General features: G+C 39.8%; 1 protein-coding gene across 10 annotated transcripts in view; it reads right to left on the reverse strand.

Moving 5' to 3' along the window:
- The window catches only part of C2CD5 (C2 calcium dependent domain containing 5), a 112,324-nt gene that overhangs the window by 90,930 nt on the left and 934 nt on the right, over nucleotides 1–20,460 (reverse strand). For 9 of the 10 annotated variants that reach the window (XM_019544432.1, XM_019544428.1, XM_019544426.1 and 6 more), the window contains exons 2-7: nucleotides 14,297–14,383; nucleotides 11,169–11,340; nucleotides 9,367–9,462; nucleotides 7,556–7,711; nucleotides 5,003–5,201; nucleotides 2,351–2,502 (exon numbers count right to left, since the gene is read on the reverse strand). In XM_019544432.1, the coding sequence (XP_019399977.1) occupies nucleotides 2,351–2,502; nucleotides 5,003–5,201; nucleotides 7,556–7,711; nucleotides 9,367–9,462; nucleotides 11,169–11,340; nucleotides 14,297–14,383 (862 nt within the window). Of the gene's footprint in view, nucleotides 1–2,350; nucleotides 2,503–3,479; nucleotides 3,605–5,002; nucleotides 5,202–7,555; nucleotides 7,712–9,366; nucleotides 9,463–11,168; nucleotides 11,341–14,296; nucleotides 14,384–20,460 lie in introns of all 10 variants that reach the window. The other variant, XM_019544436.1, reaches the window with a different exon arrangement.

The following is a 20,460-nucleotide window of genomic DNA, read 5'->3' on the forward strand; positions in this document are numbered from 1 at the left end:
ATTAATCATATTTTAAACGTAAAGTCTGCCAGGGGTCTTAGATGCATAAAGAGGCCTCTAAGATAATGTTAAGAGTGACTGCAGAGTAAATTTCAATGCTGCAATCTGTAGGAACCAGTGCCAGAATTAATATAATTTAATTATATTCTTTTCTTATCAAGACTAAGATATTTAAAGTGCATCCTTGAATTAATTTTGCCTGAGTTCTTATTATCATTACTTCCAGGAAAAAAATGTATTATAGCTGAATAAAGTCATAAAACACCAATGTGAATCAAACATTGATACCTTAAGGGTTAATATATAAATATATCTTTATTTATGTACATCTTTAGTTGTGACAAACAACTGTCCCTATATTAAGACATGATTCAGCAATAGAGAGAACATACCGCTAGAAGATAGCGACTACCTGATACAACTAAACAAAGACTGCTTTTAGTTTAAATTGAAAAATCAAAAGTTGTAATTGAAGAGGATGGCTCTGCTTCCTCTACATACTGGAAAATTCCTCTCTCTGAAAGGCCCCAATCCTGCAATCAGTTCAATGTGCAAAGCCCCAGTGATATCAATGAGATTGAATGCAGATAGATAGGGTCCATCTACCAAGATCACACTGCAGCTTTGTGATCCAACGTTACTGCTGCAGAAGCTTTACAAACTTGTGCATGCTGTTATTCATTCTGCCTTGCAGATGTGTGGTTCTACTAAGATGACCACCTGACCCGTTTATTAAAGTATATCTTGATATCACATGTTCTGTATCAGGAGAATTTGATTAGATTGTTTTTCAAATAGTTATGAGACTTTCAATAATATAAATATCTGAATTTGTGAAATAATATTGCTCTAAAGCAGTAGTCCATATGTTAGTAATCCTTTGAAACATAAGTGGTCACCTTAGATATTCACAATCACTCCTCACACAAAGGATAAGAAACAGCTAAAAAGGTAAACAGAAATAAAAAATAGAGAAATACAACTTAAAAAAAGCTCCTTACTTAAATACTTTTTTTTTTACTAAAAATTTGGAACACATTGAAGATTTTACCAATTTTTTAATCTATAACCCTCTGCTTGAGTGGGTCTTGTCTAAAATTGTGTGATTTTCAATACCCTAGAAAGACACTGTCAAGTGCAAATTATTAGTGTAAAAAAATTTAACATACTGTAAAGTTCTCATTATTAAAAAGGTAGGAGTGTTCAGAGATTCAATTATTACTAAGGGTGGGGGCAGGATGGTTAATCATGGTTAGAAACACCATTAAAAAAAGTACCCGCAGTTTTACACGTTTTGTTCTGGTATAGCAAAGCAATTAGCAAGTTAAGGGAGAAGACAGAACTTTACTTTCAGAGATCATACTGAATTTACAAAGGGCAATTCAACCAAAAGGACTCTCACAGACCAAGGATATATGTTCAGCCTCAACGTCTCCTGTGCAAAATAGAGCTTATTTTCTACCTAAGAGGACTTCTACAATCTTTGATTTCTCCTCAGCCTGGATAAGGGTGTATGAGCCCAAATGCTTGCAAAGAACATATTTTTTTGCTACTTTTAGTAGGTCTAATAAAAAGTATTACCTCTGAACCAAGAGTTTTAGAGTTTTGTATTTCTCTTTGTCTCAGACCAACACGGCTACAAAATAGATCCCTAAGAGTAAACAAGACATTTTTGTTGCATTCCATAAGAAACCAGGTAAAGAAAAATAAATTAAAAAAAAAATGAAATTGCTGGGGGGGAACGTTCATTTAAAAGCTTAAAATGATCTAAAGGTGAAGCTTAAAATGATCTAAAGGTGTTAAAAACTACTTTTTAAGAAGTTACATGAGAACATACTTGATTAATACAGCCAGGTTAGTCAACATCAGGCACTATTTCTAAAATAAAATTTGTAAAGACAGGTAGAAACTAAACAGAAATGCAGATAGAGATACGTTTTCAACATAGGAAATTAGACTTGGAGGGTCAGATACTGTTAATTAAGTTTCATCCCTCATTCCGACAGCACATTACATTAAGACTGTACCCCCATGATTTGTAATATGAAGTGGAGAAATCAGAATTCGTTAGAATTCTCTTTATAACAGTTGAGATGCTACGGTCCAGTTTTTACATAGCTGTATTATATAATGCTACTCAAATCTGCCTATTATACAGATTTAGAACACATGGGATAGTGACCTATACAAATCTTTTAAAGCTTCAGTTGTGTTATCTGAAGTCTCCAATTTCCACATCATTTTGATAACTTAAATGCCAAAAAAGAGAAAGGATTTGAATGAAAAGATAAAATAGAAACACAAATCAACCAAAAAAAAAAAAAGGGGGGGGGGGTTGGAAGCGCCTTACCAGTTTTGGGTGTCAAACTCAAATCTGTGTCAGAAGAAGAGGACTGTCGACTGTAGGACTTGGAAGGTGAAAAGGAATAGGTTTGGTTTTTCAGAGGGGTGGAGGGTCCTGATGAATGAGTATTGGGATTGGGATCTTCATTGAAGGGAATCCTGCCAGAAGAAGGTGGAAACATATTCAGTAATCCTGTGCCAAAGGACCTGGCTGACAGCAGCATGATCCGAACACCAGGATAGGACTGGGGCAGGGCCAGCAATTATTCCTTAAGTGTGAGACTGGGGATGAGGCCAAAGGCAAAAAAATGCTGTTTACCCACTCAGCGTTCTACAGATAGATGCTGATTATCTGCCATGAAACAAATAAGCCAAATAAGGTATGAAATGTCAAATCAAGGGAAAAAAGTGTATGAAAAAGAAAAAAAACTCATACCAGTACATGGTTTAAAAAAATAAAGTCAGATTATTAAAGAAAAAATGATGATGGTCTCAAACTATATTTGTGTTTATAAATACGCACATAGTTAAGTATAAACACACATATATTTTAAGAAGGAAAAAATGTTTCCTTATCCTATAGCATCAGCAGCATGCCACAGCTAAAAACAGCTAAGAGGAAAGCCTTTATGGGTAAAACCATATTGAAACATATTCACTTATGTGAAGACTGTCTTACCTGTTTTCTAGCACAGCCTCTTCCACAAAATGACACACTCTGCCCATAGGACTTTCAAACCTCAAATGTTTTTGTTATTTGGGTTAAGCTTGAAAGCAATTTGAAATTCAATCACTCAAAATGAAATGTTCCCCCATTCCTTTACCATGGCAGACCAACTGCATAGAATCTGATATTAAAATCTGATTTATGTAAGTTTGTGAAGTTAAGAAAAAGAAGAGTATGGCTATGTGGAAGAGACTTTGCAGACACACATGCTCTTCCAAGAAATTCTTCTTTCCTCAATTTCATCAGCTGAACACCGCAGGACTTCTTCAATAACAGAAGGACTCCCAGTGAGAAAAGGAGGGAGAAAAGATGTGTGGTACCTGCCTACACTGCCTGCCTGCCTGCACTTTGCGACCACTCTGCCTGTGGCCTGCCTCTCCCCAACTCTTGAGTCTGAGCAGTCTCGTACCAGTGTAGATGAGAGTGGGAACAGACACAGAGAAGTTCTGAGTAAGTCGTGAGCCAGTAGCAGTGTGAATTGGGCTGTTGTGAGTCGAGCGACATCCATGGCTTGGAGGATGAGCCAGCGGAGACCTGAGAGAATTTGCAGCCAACGTGCAAGAAAAGAAAACAATACATACAACAGATTGCAAAGTTATGTTAAAATGATTTCAGGGAGTTTTAGTAAGCGAAGATCTCTTATGCTTTAAGCAGACTCTAAGAGTTATAATTCCTAGCATGCAGGAGTCAAGATGAAATCAAAATAGATAAGGAAACAGCTAAACATTAACATGTTAAGATAACTGACTTTTTAGTATTAATGACTCAGATTAATAAGGTCAACAACAAGAAATGTGAGTCAACCCTCCTCTTCTTGAGACCCACTCATACACTATTTTGACCATATAAAAAAAATCATTAAAAATTATCAAGTTCCAAGTTCTTGAACAACTGAATACATCAGTTTAACTATTTTTTGTCTTCTTTTCAAACATGTGTTAATAATCTATAGACGCTGCTAAAAAAGTTGGCTACTGTTTATAACTTTTAGCTGACTGTGGTTTAATGTGCCCAGAAGCTCTGTGATGACAGTATATTTCACAAATCAAAATTAAATTATTTAATACTGAAGTATAAGTGATCAGACTCATTGATGAGGGAACAGGATGCATTGTGGCTGCCTACTATATCAGTGATCTAATTATTATTTTAGAAATAGTATGAGTTATTTTATGACTAAACATCACAGTGGCAATTTAGAGACTGGAAACGTGTTCCCCTTCAGGATAATATGAGACTGACATGTTTGTAATTTGTTTATCCATGTTAAAAATTTGAATTCACACAGTATTAAATGGTTCTGTAGACATACTGGACAACTGGAATTAGGGCAAGTTCCTCTTCATGAACCGTTTTCTGGATGAGGTACGATACAGAGGCATTTGTTTTATATAGTGGGAAGAGAGAGAAGAATGAGAGAGGGGTTGGAGTGTGGAACACAAAATACAAGTGTTCCTGCATCCCTTGAACATTAAACTAAACTAATCTGAACTCAAATATACTTATCTTTCCTTATATGAATGCACTGCAAAACTGCTAAATGGAAACTTCCCACAGAAGGTAAAATATTATTAAAAGCCCCTACAAACATAAAAAGCATGTTACTAGCAGAGATAAGACAAAATGAAAGTTTACCACCTAGAGTGGTGAAACACAACCCAAGAATGCACAATGCTCTGGCTGTAGAAATACAAGATATAATACAGAAAGACACTGCTCAAACCAAGGTTTACCACTGCAACATCAGATGAGATAATTTGTAGAACTAGCAGTTTACATCTCAAAACTGCTAAATATAAATGAAGTTACTAACAAGAAAAAACAAATAAAGTAGAAACAAATGCTGGGAAAAAACCACACCAGATATGTAAAACTGAATGAATATGAAAATAGATGAATCTTGTTCATTTTACACTATGAACTCATACTTACTCCTTCATTTCTTTGGATGGGGAATTACATGCAGGTAAGAATGCTGATGTGCTACTTAATTTATCCAAGGTACAGGCTGTTCCTATAGCTCGTACAACTAGTCCAGATTCTCCCTCCAGATCAAAACACTGTAAATAGCCAACAACTGCATTCCCTCTCATTTCAAGTACCTTCAAGCCAATCTTCCTTTGAAGTTCACCTACAAAAATAAACACAAGTTAACTTCCATCCTACTTATAAACTGGACTATATTTAAGATAATGTTTCCTATGCTGTTTTGTGGATTTTGTTCCTTTCACATTTGTAATTATTTCAGGGTGATTAAAACAGCAACTCTGCATAATTACACTAGATACAAGGCCCCTTGCCTTTCTTCCAGCTAATTAGAAGTTTGGCACAGTGATATCACATTAGTTCTAACTGTCTTATTCTATTTAGAATGTATGGAAAACAAGGAGTCAGAAAGCAATTAAAAATCCTGAATTTGTTACTTTATGAACCTTTTCCAGCCAATGCTAACTGCAATGCTGCTACATTTTTTTTAAATGTTTTCTGTATTATTTTTTTTTTTCATAGGAGGGGAATGATCAAGATGATACCTTGAAATTTCTAGCTACTCCTTAACACCATAAGTAGTCCAAGTATAATAAAACCTGGATATTTCACAATACTAGATCCTTAGCTCTGGCAAAACTGAGGTTTTACAAGCCAAATACGGGTATATATATGAAATGGCAAGTTCCAGTAAAAGGTCTAACCAGCAAGTATTGTGTCCTATGCAGTCACCTGTTCCCAACCTTCTCTCTCCCACTCCCCTGCAGCAGCTGTAACTTTGGCTCTAGAAGGCAGCAGGAACTGCAGAGCAGCAGTTTCAGTGCTCAGCGGTGGACCAGCCACAAGAGATTTTCTGTTCCTGTGGGAGATGTTGCCCCTTTTTCTTGCTGTCAATGACATGTATGTCAAGCAGCCAAAAAAACCCACTGGTTTTGGTGGTCAAGAAGAGGAGATGACATCCCCCTCCCTGCATTACTACCCCTTCCATCAGCAGCAGAAACTACATTTTCCAGAGTGACCCTCACTCCCTCGCACTTCTATGCTGCTGGAAGAAAGTAGAGAGTACAGAGGAAGGTGGGGGAAGAAGAGAAAGAGGGGAGCTGGGCCTGCTTGCCCACTCATACTGTAACAACATTGTGTGTTCTGGACTACACTTAAAATTAAAAAGAATCCACCAAATCAGAGAGAGAGGAAACTACAAGTGTAAAGGAAGAGGACTATTAGATTACTAATTTATTTCAGGCATATCAAACTGTGGAACAGCTGAAGTGCTTGTGCTGCTTGGAAAAGCAGAGTATAATAATGGGAATTGCACACCATCTTCTATTACTAAGGGTGCACTGCGATGAGGAGATGGAGTTACTGGCCAGTAGGGGTGTGCGAAGCTTCAGTCCTCGATTTGATTTAGCAGAGATTCAGCATAATTTGGTGGCCGAATTTCCGAATCGGATCAGATGACACTTTAATCTCTCCAAATCAAATTGGAAACCTCCGAATTGATTCAGAGAGATTCAGAATGATTCAGCTATTTAAACGTTTTTTCTACACACCTCAAGGTACTAGTGCAGCTCATGAATGTTGAGATGCTGGGACAGATGGAAAGTCCCACAGGAACGTGGGGTGGGGAGGGCCCTCCACATACTCAGTGGCAAACCCGGAAGCAGACCTGAAGTACTTATAAGCCCACTTCCAGGTCTGCCTGGGAGCACACTGGGGGGCCCCCATGCACCCTGCTCCAGACCCTGGAGGCACCAGTCGCCAAACTGGGGGGGGGAGTGCTGGTGAGCACCTCAGCTCGCTCCCTGGCAGACCCGGAAGTGCTGCTGGTTCTAGTCCACTTCCAGGTCTACTGCCAAGTGCACTGGGGAGCCCCCTGTGCCCCTATGGGACTTTCCATGTTCCCCAGCATCACAGTATTCACAACGTGCCTGCTACCTAGAGATATGTAAAAAAAAAAAAACCATTTAAAGCTGTGTCTATGGCCGAATCACCAAGTCTTTCCAAATCAATTCAGAGGGTTCCAATTTGACAATTTGATTTAGAAAAATGAAAGGGTCCACTGATTCGATTCAGAGATTTGGCCACCAAATCGGCTCAAATCCCTGCCGAATCAAATCAGGGACCAAAGCTTCATGCAGCCCTACTGGCCAGCATAACTATTGCTTTCAAACTTATGCAGGCCACAATATACAGTGCTAGGCTCATCCTTGACTTGCAAGTTTGAATCACATATTGACCCACTGATTCAAGAAGTGTATAGCCACTTCTTGGGAATAATCAAATGGATATGTCCTGAGAACTGAAAGCAACAGTCTTATTTCTCATAGTGCAAATTAAGCTGATTGAAAGATATTCAAGTATAAAATATCCAGGTTCTACTGGATAGTTTATATTAATACATGCTGAAATACATACACCCTCTTTAATTAATAACAATAATAAAACTGTATACTTTGAAGAGCAGAAGCAGTTACCATCATACACTGAATGTATTGCTACCTGACATTAGGGAAATAAGTCTCTGTCTAGCTTCATTTGATGCTCTTGGTGTACGGATTCGGTCTATCCATTGATATTCTGGGTCTTCATTAACCACCAGCTCTTCCACAAATCCATGAATTACTACTGCTCTATAACACTTAGGAATAGAGGTAGCTGTTACGAAAAAGAAAGCAAGAGAGAGATAAGTCTAGTAGTTAAAAAGACGCCCAGGAAACAAATGAGTAATTATCTTTCCAGCAAAATAATTAAAAGATCAAGAAATAGCTATTTTATTGGTGCCCAAAATTAAGTTGATTGCAAGTCATCCAAATATAAACCATCCAGATTCTACTGTATCCCAAAATTAATGCTGAAATATATACATTCCCTTTAATTATTAATAATAATAATAAAACTGTATACGTTAAACAGCAGCAGCAGATACTATCATACATTGCATGTATTCCTACCTGACACTGCTGCCAGTTGCATAGCATATCTATCAGACACCTTTTTTTATTATACACCCTCCTGTGACTATGTAACCATGTACACGGCCCATGGGTGGGAGCCTAGCTGCGGTTAATAAGTAATAGCCTGCCTGCTCAGGGACATGGGGCCAGCTGACAAGGATGACTGCTTAGCACCAGAGGAAGTTTAAAGCTCCCATGGAGGAGTTGCGGGGAGAGATGGCAGGTTGTGGTGTTGAGGAGACAGCACAGAGCCAGGTTTGCTCTCTCCAGGTCAGAGGTAGGTTTTGAGTTAACTCTCTTGTTGTTTATATATATGCTTGTTTATTACTTACAGTGTTTTTTATAGGGACAATTAATAGAAGGGAAATTAAAAGCTAAACAACAACCCACTATAAGCTATTTTTCACATAAAGCAAGTGTGCAAAAATACTGTCATGTATGCGCACATGCATACAAACACACACACGCGCAATGCGGGCTTGGTTGTGCACGTATGCGTCTTAAATAATCAAAAATAAATCAGTTAACTTCATTACTCTGAGGTACTTTAAAGTGGTTGCTTAATGAAGGAAGCAATTTGTCATAGATACTCATACACCCAAAATTAAAATGATGTTCCAAGCTATCCCACTGACTTCAATAAATTCAGATTAGATCCTTAAGTTCTGCTTACGGAGGAAGCTGGAAGGACAGAAAATCATCTGTGAAAAGGACAACATACAAGAAAGACCAGTTCAAAGACTACACTTTCTCTAGTTTTGGCATACCACATATATTTGTATCAAGGATTATTTGACTTTTAACTGCGCCATTTAGTACATGTTGCACTTGCCTGTCAAGTCTCACATAAGTAAAGCATGTAAAGCTTTATTGATGAACTTAAGTTTTGCTGAATTGGGATTTAGGCAATGGATCAAAGAAGAGCCTGATGCGAAGACCATTAATGATAAGAATATAAAAATGTACTTATTTCAATAAGATTTTGATCAGACCCTAGATCAGTTTATTTACACATATGTGGTCTCATTTTTGGATAATTCCCCCACAGCTGAACCTGTGGATATAAGATGTGTTTCACAAAAGTGAGTCAGCATTCATCAAAAAAATCACATACTTTTTCTGACTGATGGAGGAAAAAAATGCAATTTGTAGTCTCTTCCCTGAGGAAGTTATCCCCAAAGGAGCCATAAGCAATGAGACAATTTATTCTATTATTAGCTACAAATCAATACCATTATCTCAAAGTCATAGTTCATTTCAGGACTACTTAGCATGTGTCCAGTTTTTCCACATTAAAAAATGCAAAATAACCAAACAAAAAACATATCACATAGCAAAAAAATGTTTTTTACTCACTGCAAAAAAATTTGACTCCACAGGATGACTGCCTAAATCGGTTTAAATCATTGAAGAGGTCTACTTTTACCACCACATTGATCTCCCCACGGATACCTGTCAATAATAAAATATGGAGAGTAAGCATTATTATCAAAAAGAAAAACTTAAAAAACAAAATTATATAGTTTTATTTTCCTTTAGCAATCCATATATTCTTTCCCCGAAAGATTCCAAAAACATGCATATCTGTTAAGATATTTTCAAACTCTATGTTTAATTCTTCTCCCCAAATAACTTCTCTAGAACACAGAATTACTTACTTTCATTCTAGTTAAGGCACGCTTATCAGAGTGTAAATGAGAGTTAATGTTTGTACAAAATGTTGAACATAAAAGAACCTACATAAGCAAAAGAAGTTTTCTTCATATATTTAAATGACCAATCCCTAAACACTTAAGTTTTTCATACATAATCTCTCTACCACTACTGATCAAGTGCTTAATTGATTTTACATTAAAAAGTAAAACAAATCAGACTTGTACATCAGTTATACCAATGTAGTAATATACATCTCATATAACAAGTTGGGATGAACCATCATGTCAACAAAACTTAACATAGTAAAAGGAGGACTCACAAAATATTCTGCAGCTATGTATAAATTATTACATAATGTTCTTGAGGATAAATCTCAACTCCATTAACCATGACAAAACTAAATTTAATAGGAGTTTTATCTCAATTCTAAAATATTCTGAACAAATCCCATATTGGAAAGACTTTGTAGGAAGAAAGACTATCATCCTGTGTTACTTCATTTTCTCCTATACTCCAAACAAGGTTTGATCAAAAATACCAAAAAAGCATATAAAAAACTCTGCTTTCAGCAAAAAAAGTTAGCCTGAAGTGGTATTTGTTTGAAATGTAATTACTCTGAAAAAAATAATTTAAAATGTCTTTATGAAGGGTCTTTTCCCCCACCTATCTGAAATTTCACAGGTAAAAGCACAGTGGGATCTAATGTGTGATGAGATCTAATGTGCAATTCACATAATTGTGCCTCCTCCCATGTCACACATAGATGGCAGGAGGCATGGTTGTGGGATCACACATTGGATCCCATCATACCTTATTGCTGGTGCAGGGGGAGCCTGATGTCAGGTTTCCCCCGCATCAGCAAAAAGCTGTAGTGATATTTCAGCCCCAGGAGTTTCTTGCACCCCCAAGCACTAGGGATTGTGGCAACTGCAATCCACAGGGCCCAGGTGTTTTATGCTGTGCATGGTGCACCCCTGTGGCTGAGAGCCTTGTCAGCTGACAGGGCTCCCAGTTCCAGCTGCAGGGAAGACACTGCTACATGTGCAAATTAAAGTTCAATAGCAACCAGGTATCAAGTTAGTACACATTTTCAAGGCCTAATTTTATAGATGGTTGAAGCTTTTTATTTGACAGCTGCTTTGCATGTGTAACTGGCCTCTGGGTAATTGTGCACATTAGCCAGTTAACTGCACAATACCTGTAACAAGCAGAGGGACCTGTACAATATGATTTGAGACAGCTCACTGGTACCTAATGATTGCTATATTATCCCAAAGAAAAAAAGAGTCAGTATCCCAAAACATGATTTAGCACTAATTTTAACATAGCATTTTTACTTACCACACCATAAAAACTTAATGGTACCTGTGCTTTAAACTGTCAAAAATAGTATCTTTAGTAGTAAAGTGACAGTAGTAAAAAGCTTTAAGATGAAGAGGATTTTTTTTGAAGAGTGAAATAAGTCAAACAATTTTATTTACAAAAAAATTAGCAAGACTTACCATGTATGGTATCGTAAATTGGAAACCATCCTGAAATAACTGTAGCTGCCTCACTGTACAGCAAAGGATCAATATCTATGTACACCTTGCCAATGGCATCATTGGCACTGTAAGTGTCATGATCAAGAACTGTGATCTGCAGGGGCTCATCTTGTAGTTCTTCATCATCTACCTAGAAATACATGTTGACATGAAACGTCTGTATTTAAATTAATAAAGAAAGCAATTTCAAAGAGAGAGTGTTTAATTACACAAAGCAATATACAGACAAGCTTTGTGACTACAATTTCTTGCATATATATGCTCCTAAGTTCTCTACTCCCCAAAATGACCATGTTAAAAAAAAAAAAAGAGAGACCCCAGTATTTTCAGTGGGATATAAGAAAACAGAAAGGTTGCATGAATTTCACACATTTTAAACTGCATTTTTATTTTTTTCCTATTCTTTACATAGCTCACCCACCTCAAAAAAAAAAACAAACGACTTTCCTGCATTCAAATACAAGTGTATTACACAATACTCGAGATATAAAATGCTCACTGCTGCTCCAGTTTTACATAGCAATTTTGCCTTTTCAAATGGCCCAGGAAAGGCCTTTTTTATGCAGGTAACCACAACCCTTGAAGAATAAATTCAAATACACATTTCCTTCTTGCTAACAGTACGTTCTTCTAGTCAATTAGGTGATTTTTGTCACAATACTGCAGTTATATACTTAACAACACATGAACCAGTTCTACCGAGTGCAACATGACAAACAAGTAGTATTTCCAGAATTTCATGAACAGACCAAACAATGCATACAAGCACATATTTATGATGTCTAAAGTAGTTAGTGTTATTCCATTCTCTGAAATATAGAACTCCCATGTTTTCCCCAATACTGTTTTGTTTTCTTTGGTCTCAAATATACTCTTCCATGCAAAATATTTTTTTAATTTTTTTTTTATTGTTAGCCAAATCTTTGCTCATACAAAACTTTGCTCCACTCCCCAAAGCTAAGCCAACTCTTCTCCCCAAAAAAGAGAAGAAAAAAATAAACTTTCTATCATACAGCTTTGCTTCCTAGCAATCAGCCTGAAATAAATTCTTTAATCCAACCAATTTTGTTTTATAATTGCTTTAAAATACATTTAGAATATTATCAAGCATTATATCACTATTTGTACATAGAACAAAGAGGTATTTCCACTGTGGAATCATCTTATGACAAAATACATAATATTGACATAGTAAAACTCCTTCAGCCATGACAAGCTAGCCCCTTGGCTAGGCTTGGGACAAGCCATTCTTTTTTTAAGCAGTAAAATACCACTGTAGCCTATGCCAATCACCTATAATATTTCCCTCCTTTTGGCATGAGGAAACAAGAATTCATCATATAACTGATTTATTTGAGGAGACTATCAAAGGACAACTATGATGCAGCTATATTCATCTTAATGTCAGCTAATTAGATCCTGCAATGTGATGGGCACTGGTGGAAATATGATGAATGTCCACATCTTGTGAGGACAACAAAAGCTGAGGAGGCTGAAAACTCTATTGGAAACAGATATCAAAGTCTGATCCTGCTTTTAAATAGCAGTGCCTAGAGGTGCACCGATACATCACTCTGATACAAAGAAAATTGGCTGTATCAGAAATCAGCCCAATGAGGCCAATAATTTGGCCAATAAATGATAGTGTGTGCACTCAGGAAGCAAGGAGCACAACCCGGCAGTTTGGAGAGCTGCTTCCAGCTGGTAAGTCCATTGTGGTGGAAGAGGAGGAGCGAGGGAAGGAAGGGGTGCAGGGGGTGGGGGGCAGATCAACCCCTCCCCACAGTGAGGAAGGGGGCAGGGGTAGGCACTGTCCAGCTGGGTTGGGGTATGGTATGGAAGTGTGGCTTGTCAGGGTGGGGGGTGGCTCCCACCGTTGCTTGCTTGCACCCCCGGAGGGATGCCCGTCCTCCCCCGGATCTGCATGGGGTGAGCAGGCAGGCTGCAGCTGCAGCCGGGCTCTTTTTGCCAGGGGATGAGCTTGAAGTGGGGGCTGCAGCTACCCAAAATTTCACTGTAGATCCCTTCCAGTACTGCTGCTGCATGCCTGGTGCAGCCCCCGCTCTTCCCGACTCAACGCCCCCCTCCCCCAACACGGGACAGAGGTGCGGTGCATCGGGGGGCAACTTTCCCCCAGTGCCACTGTGCACCTGGCGCAGCCCTGGGTCTTCCTGGCGCATGGGGGGGAGGGGCAGGGGGTGAGCTGGGAAGAGCCAGGCTGTGTTGGGCATGTGGTGGCGGGAGGGAGTTACAGTGAAATTCGGGGTGGCTGCAGCCCTCTCCGTAGTCCCTGCCGCAAGCCCAGCCTCTGGCAAGAAGAGCCCGGCTCCAGCCCACAGTTGCAGCCCATCCACTCCGTGCAGATCGGGGGGCACATGCCCCCTCCCCCCCCACACCTCTGTCCCATGTCCCACCCTAGATGAGCAGCGCCTGCTCCTGCCCCCTCCTTCACTGTGGGGAGGGGTTGATTTGCCCCCCTCCCTCTCCACCACAAAGGACTTACCAGCTGGAGGCAGCTCTCCACGCTATTTTGGAAATTGGGTCAGCATCGGCCAATATGCCTCCTTAAAAATCAGGTATCAGTATTGGCCCCAAAAATCTATAATCGTTGCACTCCTACCAGTGCCTGATTAAGAAGTACATAAGATAGTGAAAGCAGCCAATAACTCTATAAATTTAGTAAAGCTAACATATTTCAAAGACTAATTTACTTAGTCTAATTAATACAAAGTCTAATTTTAATTCAGCTATGTTGATGCTTGAAAGCCTATTTGCTAAAAACTAAAGATTTGTATTTCTGATTTATACTTCACCCTTTTCTACCATTGCACTGCATATTTCAGCTCAGCTGGACCAAATTCATGGACCTAGCAATGCAAACTTATGATTTCTATATGTGTTAACACAAGTTAAGTGATATGGAGGCTAACTTGTCAATTTCTTCAGATAAAGTCTATAAATTCTTCTGACAATGCTTTCACTCTCCAAAATATATTTTTTCTTTTCAAATATAAATACTTAATTATAAAGCTTTTCAAATCAGATATTGACAGAGATACAAATGATAATTTATAAAACTTTGTTACCTCAAATTTAAACCATTCAGAGTTCCACTGGGGATTAAGAGACTTGGGATACACATCCGTTTTAAACGTGGTATTTCCAAATTTTACCTAAAAATGCAAGCAGTCATTCAATTAAAAATAAGAGTAGAAGAATAATTTGTATATTAAGTGATAAAGTAGACTTTTATTTATGTATCTGAAACCAACTGCATACAATTTGCTTACATTTAATATATATAGTTCACACACATTCAAAATCTCTTTCCATTGGGTTTAAATAGCCCCTTTAATCAATTAACATTTTTCAGCAAGTGACTGATTCTACATATCTCTAAAACTATGCTTTGCTTAGTTTCCTTCTGTCTCTATTATAATAGTTAGTATTTGGTTGTTTCTTCCCTTCTCCATGTATGTAGTGTCTCTCGTAGTTTCATAGCTGTCAGGTTTGGAAGGGACCTCAGTAGATCATCGAGTCCAACTGCCTGCCCTGGGCAGGAAAGAGCGCTGGGGTCATATAACCCCAGCCAGGTGCTTGTACAATCTCCTTTTAAAGGCCCCCAAGGTAGGGCTGAGCACCACCTCCCTTGGAAGACCATTCCAAATTCTGGCAACCCTTATTGTAAAGAAGTTCTTCCTGATGTCCAACCTAAATCTGCTCTCTGTCAGTTTAGGGCTGTTATTCCCAGTTATTCCAAGGGGTGCCCTGGTAAACACAGCATCTCCTGTTCCTTGCTGCCCTCCTCCCCCTTGATTAATCTGTAGATCGCCAGAAGATCCCCTCTCAGCCTTCTCTTGCAAAGGCTAAAGAGATCTAGGTCCCTCAGTCTCTCCTTATAGGGCCTAACCTGCAGGCCCCTAACGATAAGAGTGGTCCTCCTCTGAACCCTCTCAAGGTTATCCATGTCTCTCTTGAAGTGCAGCGCCCAGAATTGGACGCAGTACTCCAACTGTGGCCTGACCAATGCTACATAGAGGGGAAGCATCACCTTCCTAGACCTGTTCGTGGCGTACCTGCTAATGCATGATAGAGTGAGGTTAGCTTTACTGATTACTTCGTCACATTGACGACTCATATTCATCTTGAAGTCAACTATGACTCCGAGATCCCTTTCTGCCACTGTGATGCTGAGAAGGTCCTCCCCAGCCTATAGGCGTGTGGGTGATTCCTTCTCCCAAATGCAGAACTTTGCACTTGTCTTTGTTAAACTGTATCCTATTCTTTTGTGCTCAGTTTTCCAACCAGTCCAAGTCTGCCTGGATTCGATCCCTTCCTACAAATGTGTTTACTTTACCCCATAATTTCATGTCATCTGTGAATTTGGACAGAGTGCTCTCCATGCCTTCATCCAAGTCACTGATGAAGCCATTGAACAGAACAGGTCCAAGGACCAAGCCTTGGGGGACCACACTGCCCACAACTTCCCAGGTTGATACTGACCCAGCCACCACCACTCTCTGGGCATGACCCTTAAACCAATCATAATCTCCTCAATTTATAATTTAATTTAAGCTCTGTAATAGGCCATCTTTAAGCAAGGTGCCTTTACAACATTGCCTCTAGCATTTTTTCCAGTTTAACATAACAATAGATAAAACTGTAAGTCAGGGAAAAGTCTTCACTGTTGATATTGACAGCCTTTTTGTGTTCCAATATTTACCAGAATTCTTAATTATCATATTGGAGAAAAACAATTTATCAGTAACCTGTTTTTGCTGAATATAGTGTTCTTGAGAGAATCAAGAGAGAATCAAATAACATTACTCTTAAATGATTATCTTTATATTTTATTACCAGAGTAATGAAATAGCAGAGAAACCAGCAGAATAAGAATTCCATTTTTAGTTGGTACTTATCTATCTCTACAATTGACAATTCCAGAAAATATAGACATGGGGCAAGCATGGTTACAGGAAAAACACATTAACTGAAAGGCTGGGGACCAGAAAACACTGACTTTGAAATAAATATACCCACTGGACTTTGAATATATGCATAGTAATTTGCAAAGAGACTTTGTTCACCCAGAACTAATGCATTTCATCCTTTTGTAAACTACTGCTACTTTCAGCACAGGTACTTCATAAACACACTTTTAAGCAGCACTTCTGCACCTGTTTATACACCATACAAACTATGCATGATATTAAGTCCAAAGCCAAAAGGATCATAATTTATAATATAGATTAGTGGTTTTCAATCTTTTTTCATTAGTGGACCCCTAAAAAATTTCAAATGAAGGTACATACCTCTTTGAATTGTATGTGTGGGTATTCACATACTTTTGATTGATCATAGTCATCTTTTGCAGACTCTTTAGATATAGTTGAAAACCACTGATATAGTTCATGGGGCTGGGCTCCATCAGTCAACAGCATTTCAAGCTATGGTGACCCCACAGCACAGCACTCTTCAGTTTGTATGTGTGCTCCACATACCCACCACAAAGGATATGTGTGCTAATTAACTCCCCACTCATGACTATAATTGGTCATTCTTGTCATGAGTCCTGGGACCCTCCAAATATCTATATGCAGATGAGATGAAGGGCCTCCTAGTCTGGCTCCACCCCATGGAGGGGAGGGCCACACCAGTCACGTGCAAAGTTCTGACAGAGGGGGGCAACACAGACATGTAGTGACATTTGCCAGACATTTAAGGCTAGTGAAGAAATAGGAAGCATTGGAAATGGGAAGGAGCTCAGTTGCTGGAGTAAGGAAGGTGAAATGAATTTGATTTAGTGGTTTACTAGGACTTGAGAAAGAGTTGGCTCTGATGAGCAGAGAGTGCAATTGACACCATGTCTTATTCAGATGGACTGCACTAACCTAGTATTGTGGCAGGTTCCCACCAGCATATTTGCCCACCATGAGTCTTGGCCCTGTGCCAAGTATTCTACAGGCATGCTCATTGCAGGCTACATTTAATTAACTTCACAATCCATTACCATGAGTACATCCTGCTCCTGGCAACAATTTAATGATAAGGTAACATTCTTAAAGAAGGTTTTCCTTATCTAACAGATTAGAAAATGCTTTGAATTTCAAAGTAGCCATATTCTGAATTATTCATATTATAAAGAATACAAAAACCTATCCTTTCAGCTGGGGAGTGACAATACCTTCAAAGCATCCAAATTCTTTGCAGTATCCAAAAATGAAATTTAATGAGGTTTCCCTCCACATGGAAAGACTATTTGTAAACATTCCAGTACTGCAAATTAAGTTAATATCCTATATATTTCCACCAATTTATAAAGATTTAGTTTTATAATTCTATGGTTTAAAACATCTTCACATGTAAAACATCAGCTGCTTTTAGGTATTTACACACACACACACACACACACACACACACACACACACACACACCCCCCCCCCCCTGAAACTTGATATACCAGTCTTACCCATTTTTTTAGCTCAGATTGGTTGACTTTAATTGCCTTGTTAACTCTGATATATTTAATGAGTTTAAAAGAGTTCTTTTATTTGTCCTTAAAAGAAGATGGTATTGGCATACGTGGGCAAATTTTGCTATACTTGCAGGAGAAAATAATCCTAAGATTTCACAATGTTATATCTGTCTGATACTACACCTCTCATCTTTTCTGTGTGCTGTCCAGGGTTCTGTTTCATCTCTCTAACAAAATGCACCATATTTACAACGGTAATTCTCAATCTTACCTCTCTCTTTAGCCACTGCTTCTCTGCTCAGCCTGATATTCCTTACTTGATGTCCAACTGCTCACTCAAATTCAACACAGCAAAGGCACCTTCCCCAAAGCTTCCAACCCACTCCTTTCCCCATTATAACAAGTAATTATACCACCTTTTAACATATGCAAAAGCAATGAACTCAGTACCGCCTGCAACTCCTTTTCTCAGTTAGTTCTACACCTCAAAGCTACTGCTAGATCCTCAGGCCTCTCCTGCTTATCCCTTGCAATTCTCTTCTAAATTCCCTAGGTCTTAGTCATCTCATTCCTGAACTACTGCAATCTTCTACTCTTTAATTTACAACGATGGTATTCAACCTCCAGCCCACTGGCCAGATCTAGCCCACAGAACCCTGGCTTTCAGCCTGAATGCTGCTTCAGGGGTCCAGAAAACTGGCATTCTGTTTTGCCAGTGTCACCTACTAAGTCCCCTCCACCATTTTGCAACTCTCTCTGAATCAGATGCATAGATAGATGTACATTGGAGGTGTACCAATACATTGGTCTGATATCAGATCAGTACTGATATAAATAAAATTGTCTATATTGGATATCGGTCTGATGAGGCCAATAAGTTGGCCCATAAATGCCCATACTGCACACAGCCACAGCACAGCAAGGAGCAGAGCTGGCAGTGTGGAGAGCTGCCTCTATCTGGTAAGTTAAAAGGGGAGGGCAGCTCCTGCCACTGTTTGCACCCCAGGATGGCAGGGGAGGGTGAGGGCCTGCAGCGTGGGGCAGGCAGCAGCTGCGGGGTGGACCTGGACCCGGCGCTACAACGGCTCTTCTCGCTGGGGGCTGGGCTCAGAGCAGGCTCCAGCAGTGCTGGGAGGAGGCTGCAGCCATCCCAAATTTTGCCGTAGCTCCACTCCCAGCCCCGCACTGCTGCCCGCCTGGCGCAGCCCAAGATGGATGCCCCGTGCCTCCACCCAAGCACTGGGAAAAGCTGTGGCTAGGCTGAGCAGTGGCATGGGGCTGGGAGCAGAGCTGTGGTCAAACTTGGGGTGGCTACAGCCTCCTCCCAGCACCGCTGGAGCCTGCTCCGAGCCCAGCCCCCGGCGAGAAGAGCCCCACTCAGCACCAGTGTCAGCTCTACCCTGCAACTGTAGCCCACCTCATGCTGGGCAGATGCAAGGGCACCCCCCACCCCACTCCTGCCCTCCCAGAGTGCAAGCAACAGCAGGAGCTGCCCCCACCCCATAAGCCATGCCTCTGTCCCATGCCCCCTTTGCTGGGCAGCACCTGCCCCCTCCCTTACCATGGGGGGCATTGATCTGTTCCCCCTAAGCCCCTTCCCTCGCCCCTCCCTTACATGACACCAGACTTACCACCTGATGGCAGTTATATTGGAAATTGGATCGGCATCAGCCAATATGCCTCCTTAAATATCGGTTATCATTAGTGTCCCCCACAAATCTCAATCAGTGCACCCCTAACGTTCATAGATGTTAGGGGCTGGAAGAGACCTTTCAAGATCATCATGTCCAGCCGCCCTGTGCTTGGGCAGGAGAAACTGCTCGGGTCAGATGACCCCAGCAGGGTGAGTATCCAGATGTTTTTTGAAGATATCCAATCTAACTTAAACTGTTCATCACTGCAAAGATCTAAGCCTCTCTTCCAACATCTTTCTATAAAAGCCTAAAAAGGGAAACAGTCTGGGATTTAATTTTCCATTTAGCAGCCTGCAACAGATTGGCTTAACAGCAGCTGTAAATAACTGCAGTTCTAAGTGCTAACCTCTACAAAGAGCCTGAAACAACCACAAAGTTGTATTTTGTGCTGATTCATCTCAAAGGCTTATTAATATTTTAATGAGTTTCAATAACATTTTAAAAGCACTACAGACTCCAGACAGTTCATCCAGAATACAAGGACCCCGATTTCATCACTGTCACCATTCTGATCCACATAAATACCTTTCCGAGGCATTTACCTTTCAGGCCCAAATCTTCAAAATATTTTTTCTCCACCAAGCCAATACTTGTGTTTATAAGCAAGGATTTTTAATTTGGTGGGGGAAATAGTCTTTTTGACTTTTGAAACATTTGACCTCTGACTCACAGGTTGTTGTATCATTTCACATAAACAACAATTAGAAATCTCCAATTCTGGAACAGAAAAACTGCACTGCTTTGAATAAAGACAACAAATGCTCCCCATGTCTGCAGATGCTTTTAAAAAACAATAAAAATCCCAAATAGCTACTAAATGCTGAATAATGTGTTTAAAAATGATAATGCTGAGGTGATGCAGTGGCCGTGATGGTCCAGAAAACTGTGAGTTAAACTAGATCAGTGGTTCTCAGCTTTTTTTGTATCAGGAGCCGTCTGTAAAGACTGGCCAGCCCTGACCCCAAACCACTCACTCCTGACCCACTCCCCTAGGCCCACAGTTTGTGGGGGCGGGGGTAGGTGTAGGGTGTGGGGCTCTGCCATCCTACAAGGAAAAGCCATGGCTTCCCATGTTTTTCTC

Source organism: Crocodylus porosus, unplaced genomic scaffold, assembly GCF_001723895.1.
Source record: "Crocodylus porosus isolate Cpor-Errol unplaced genomic scaffold, CroPor_comp1, whole genome shotgun sequence".
In the NCBI taxonomy this organism is placed as follows: domain Eukaryota; kingdom Metazoa; phylum Chordata; order Crocodylia; family Crocodylidae; genus Crocodylus; species Crocodylus porosus.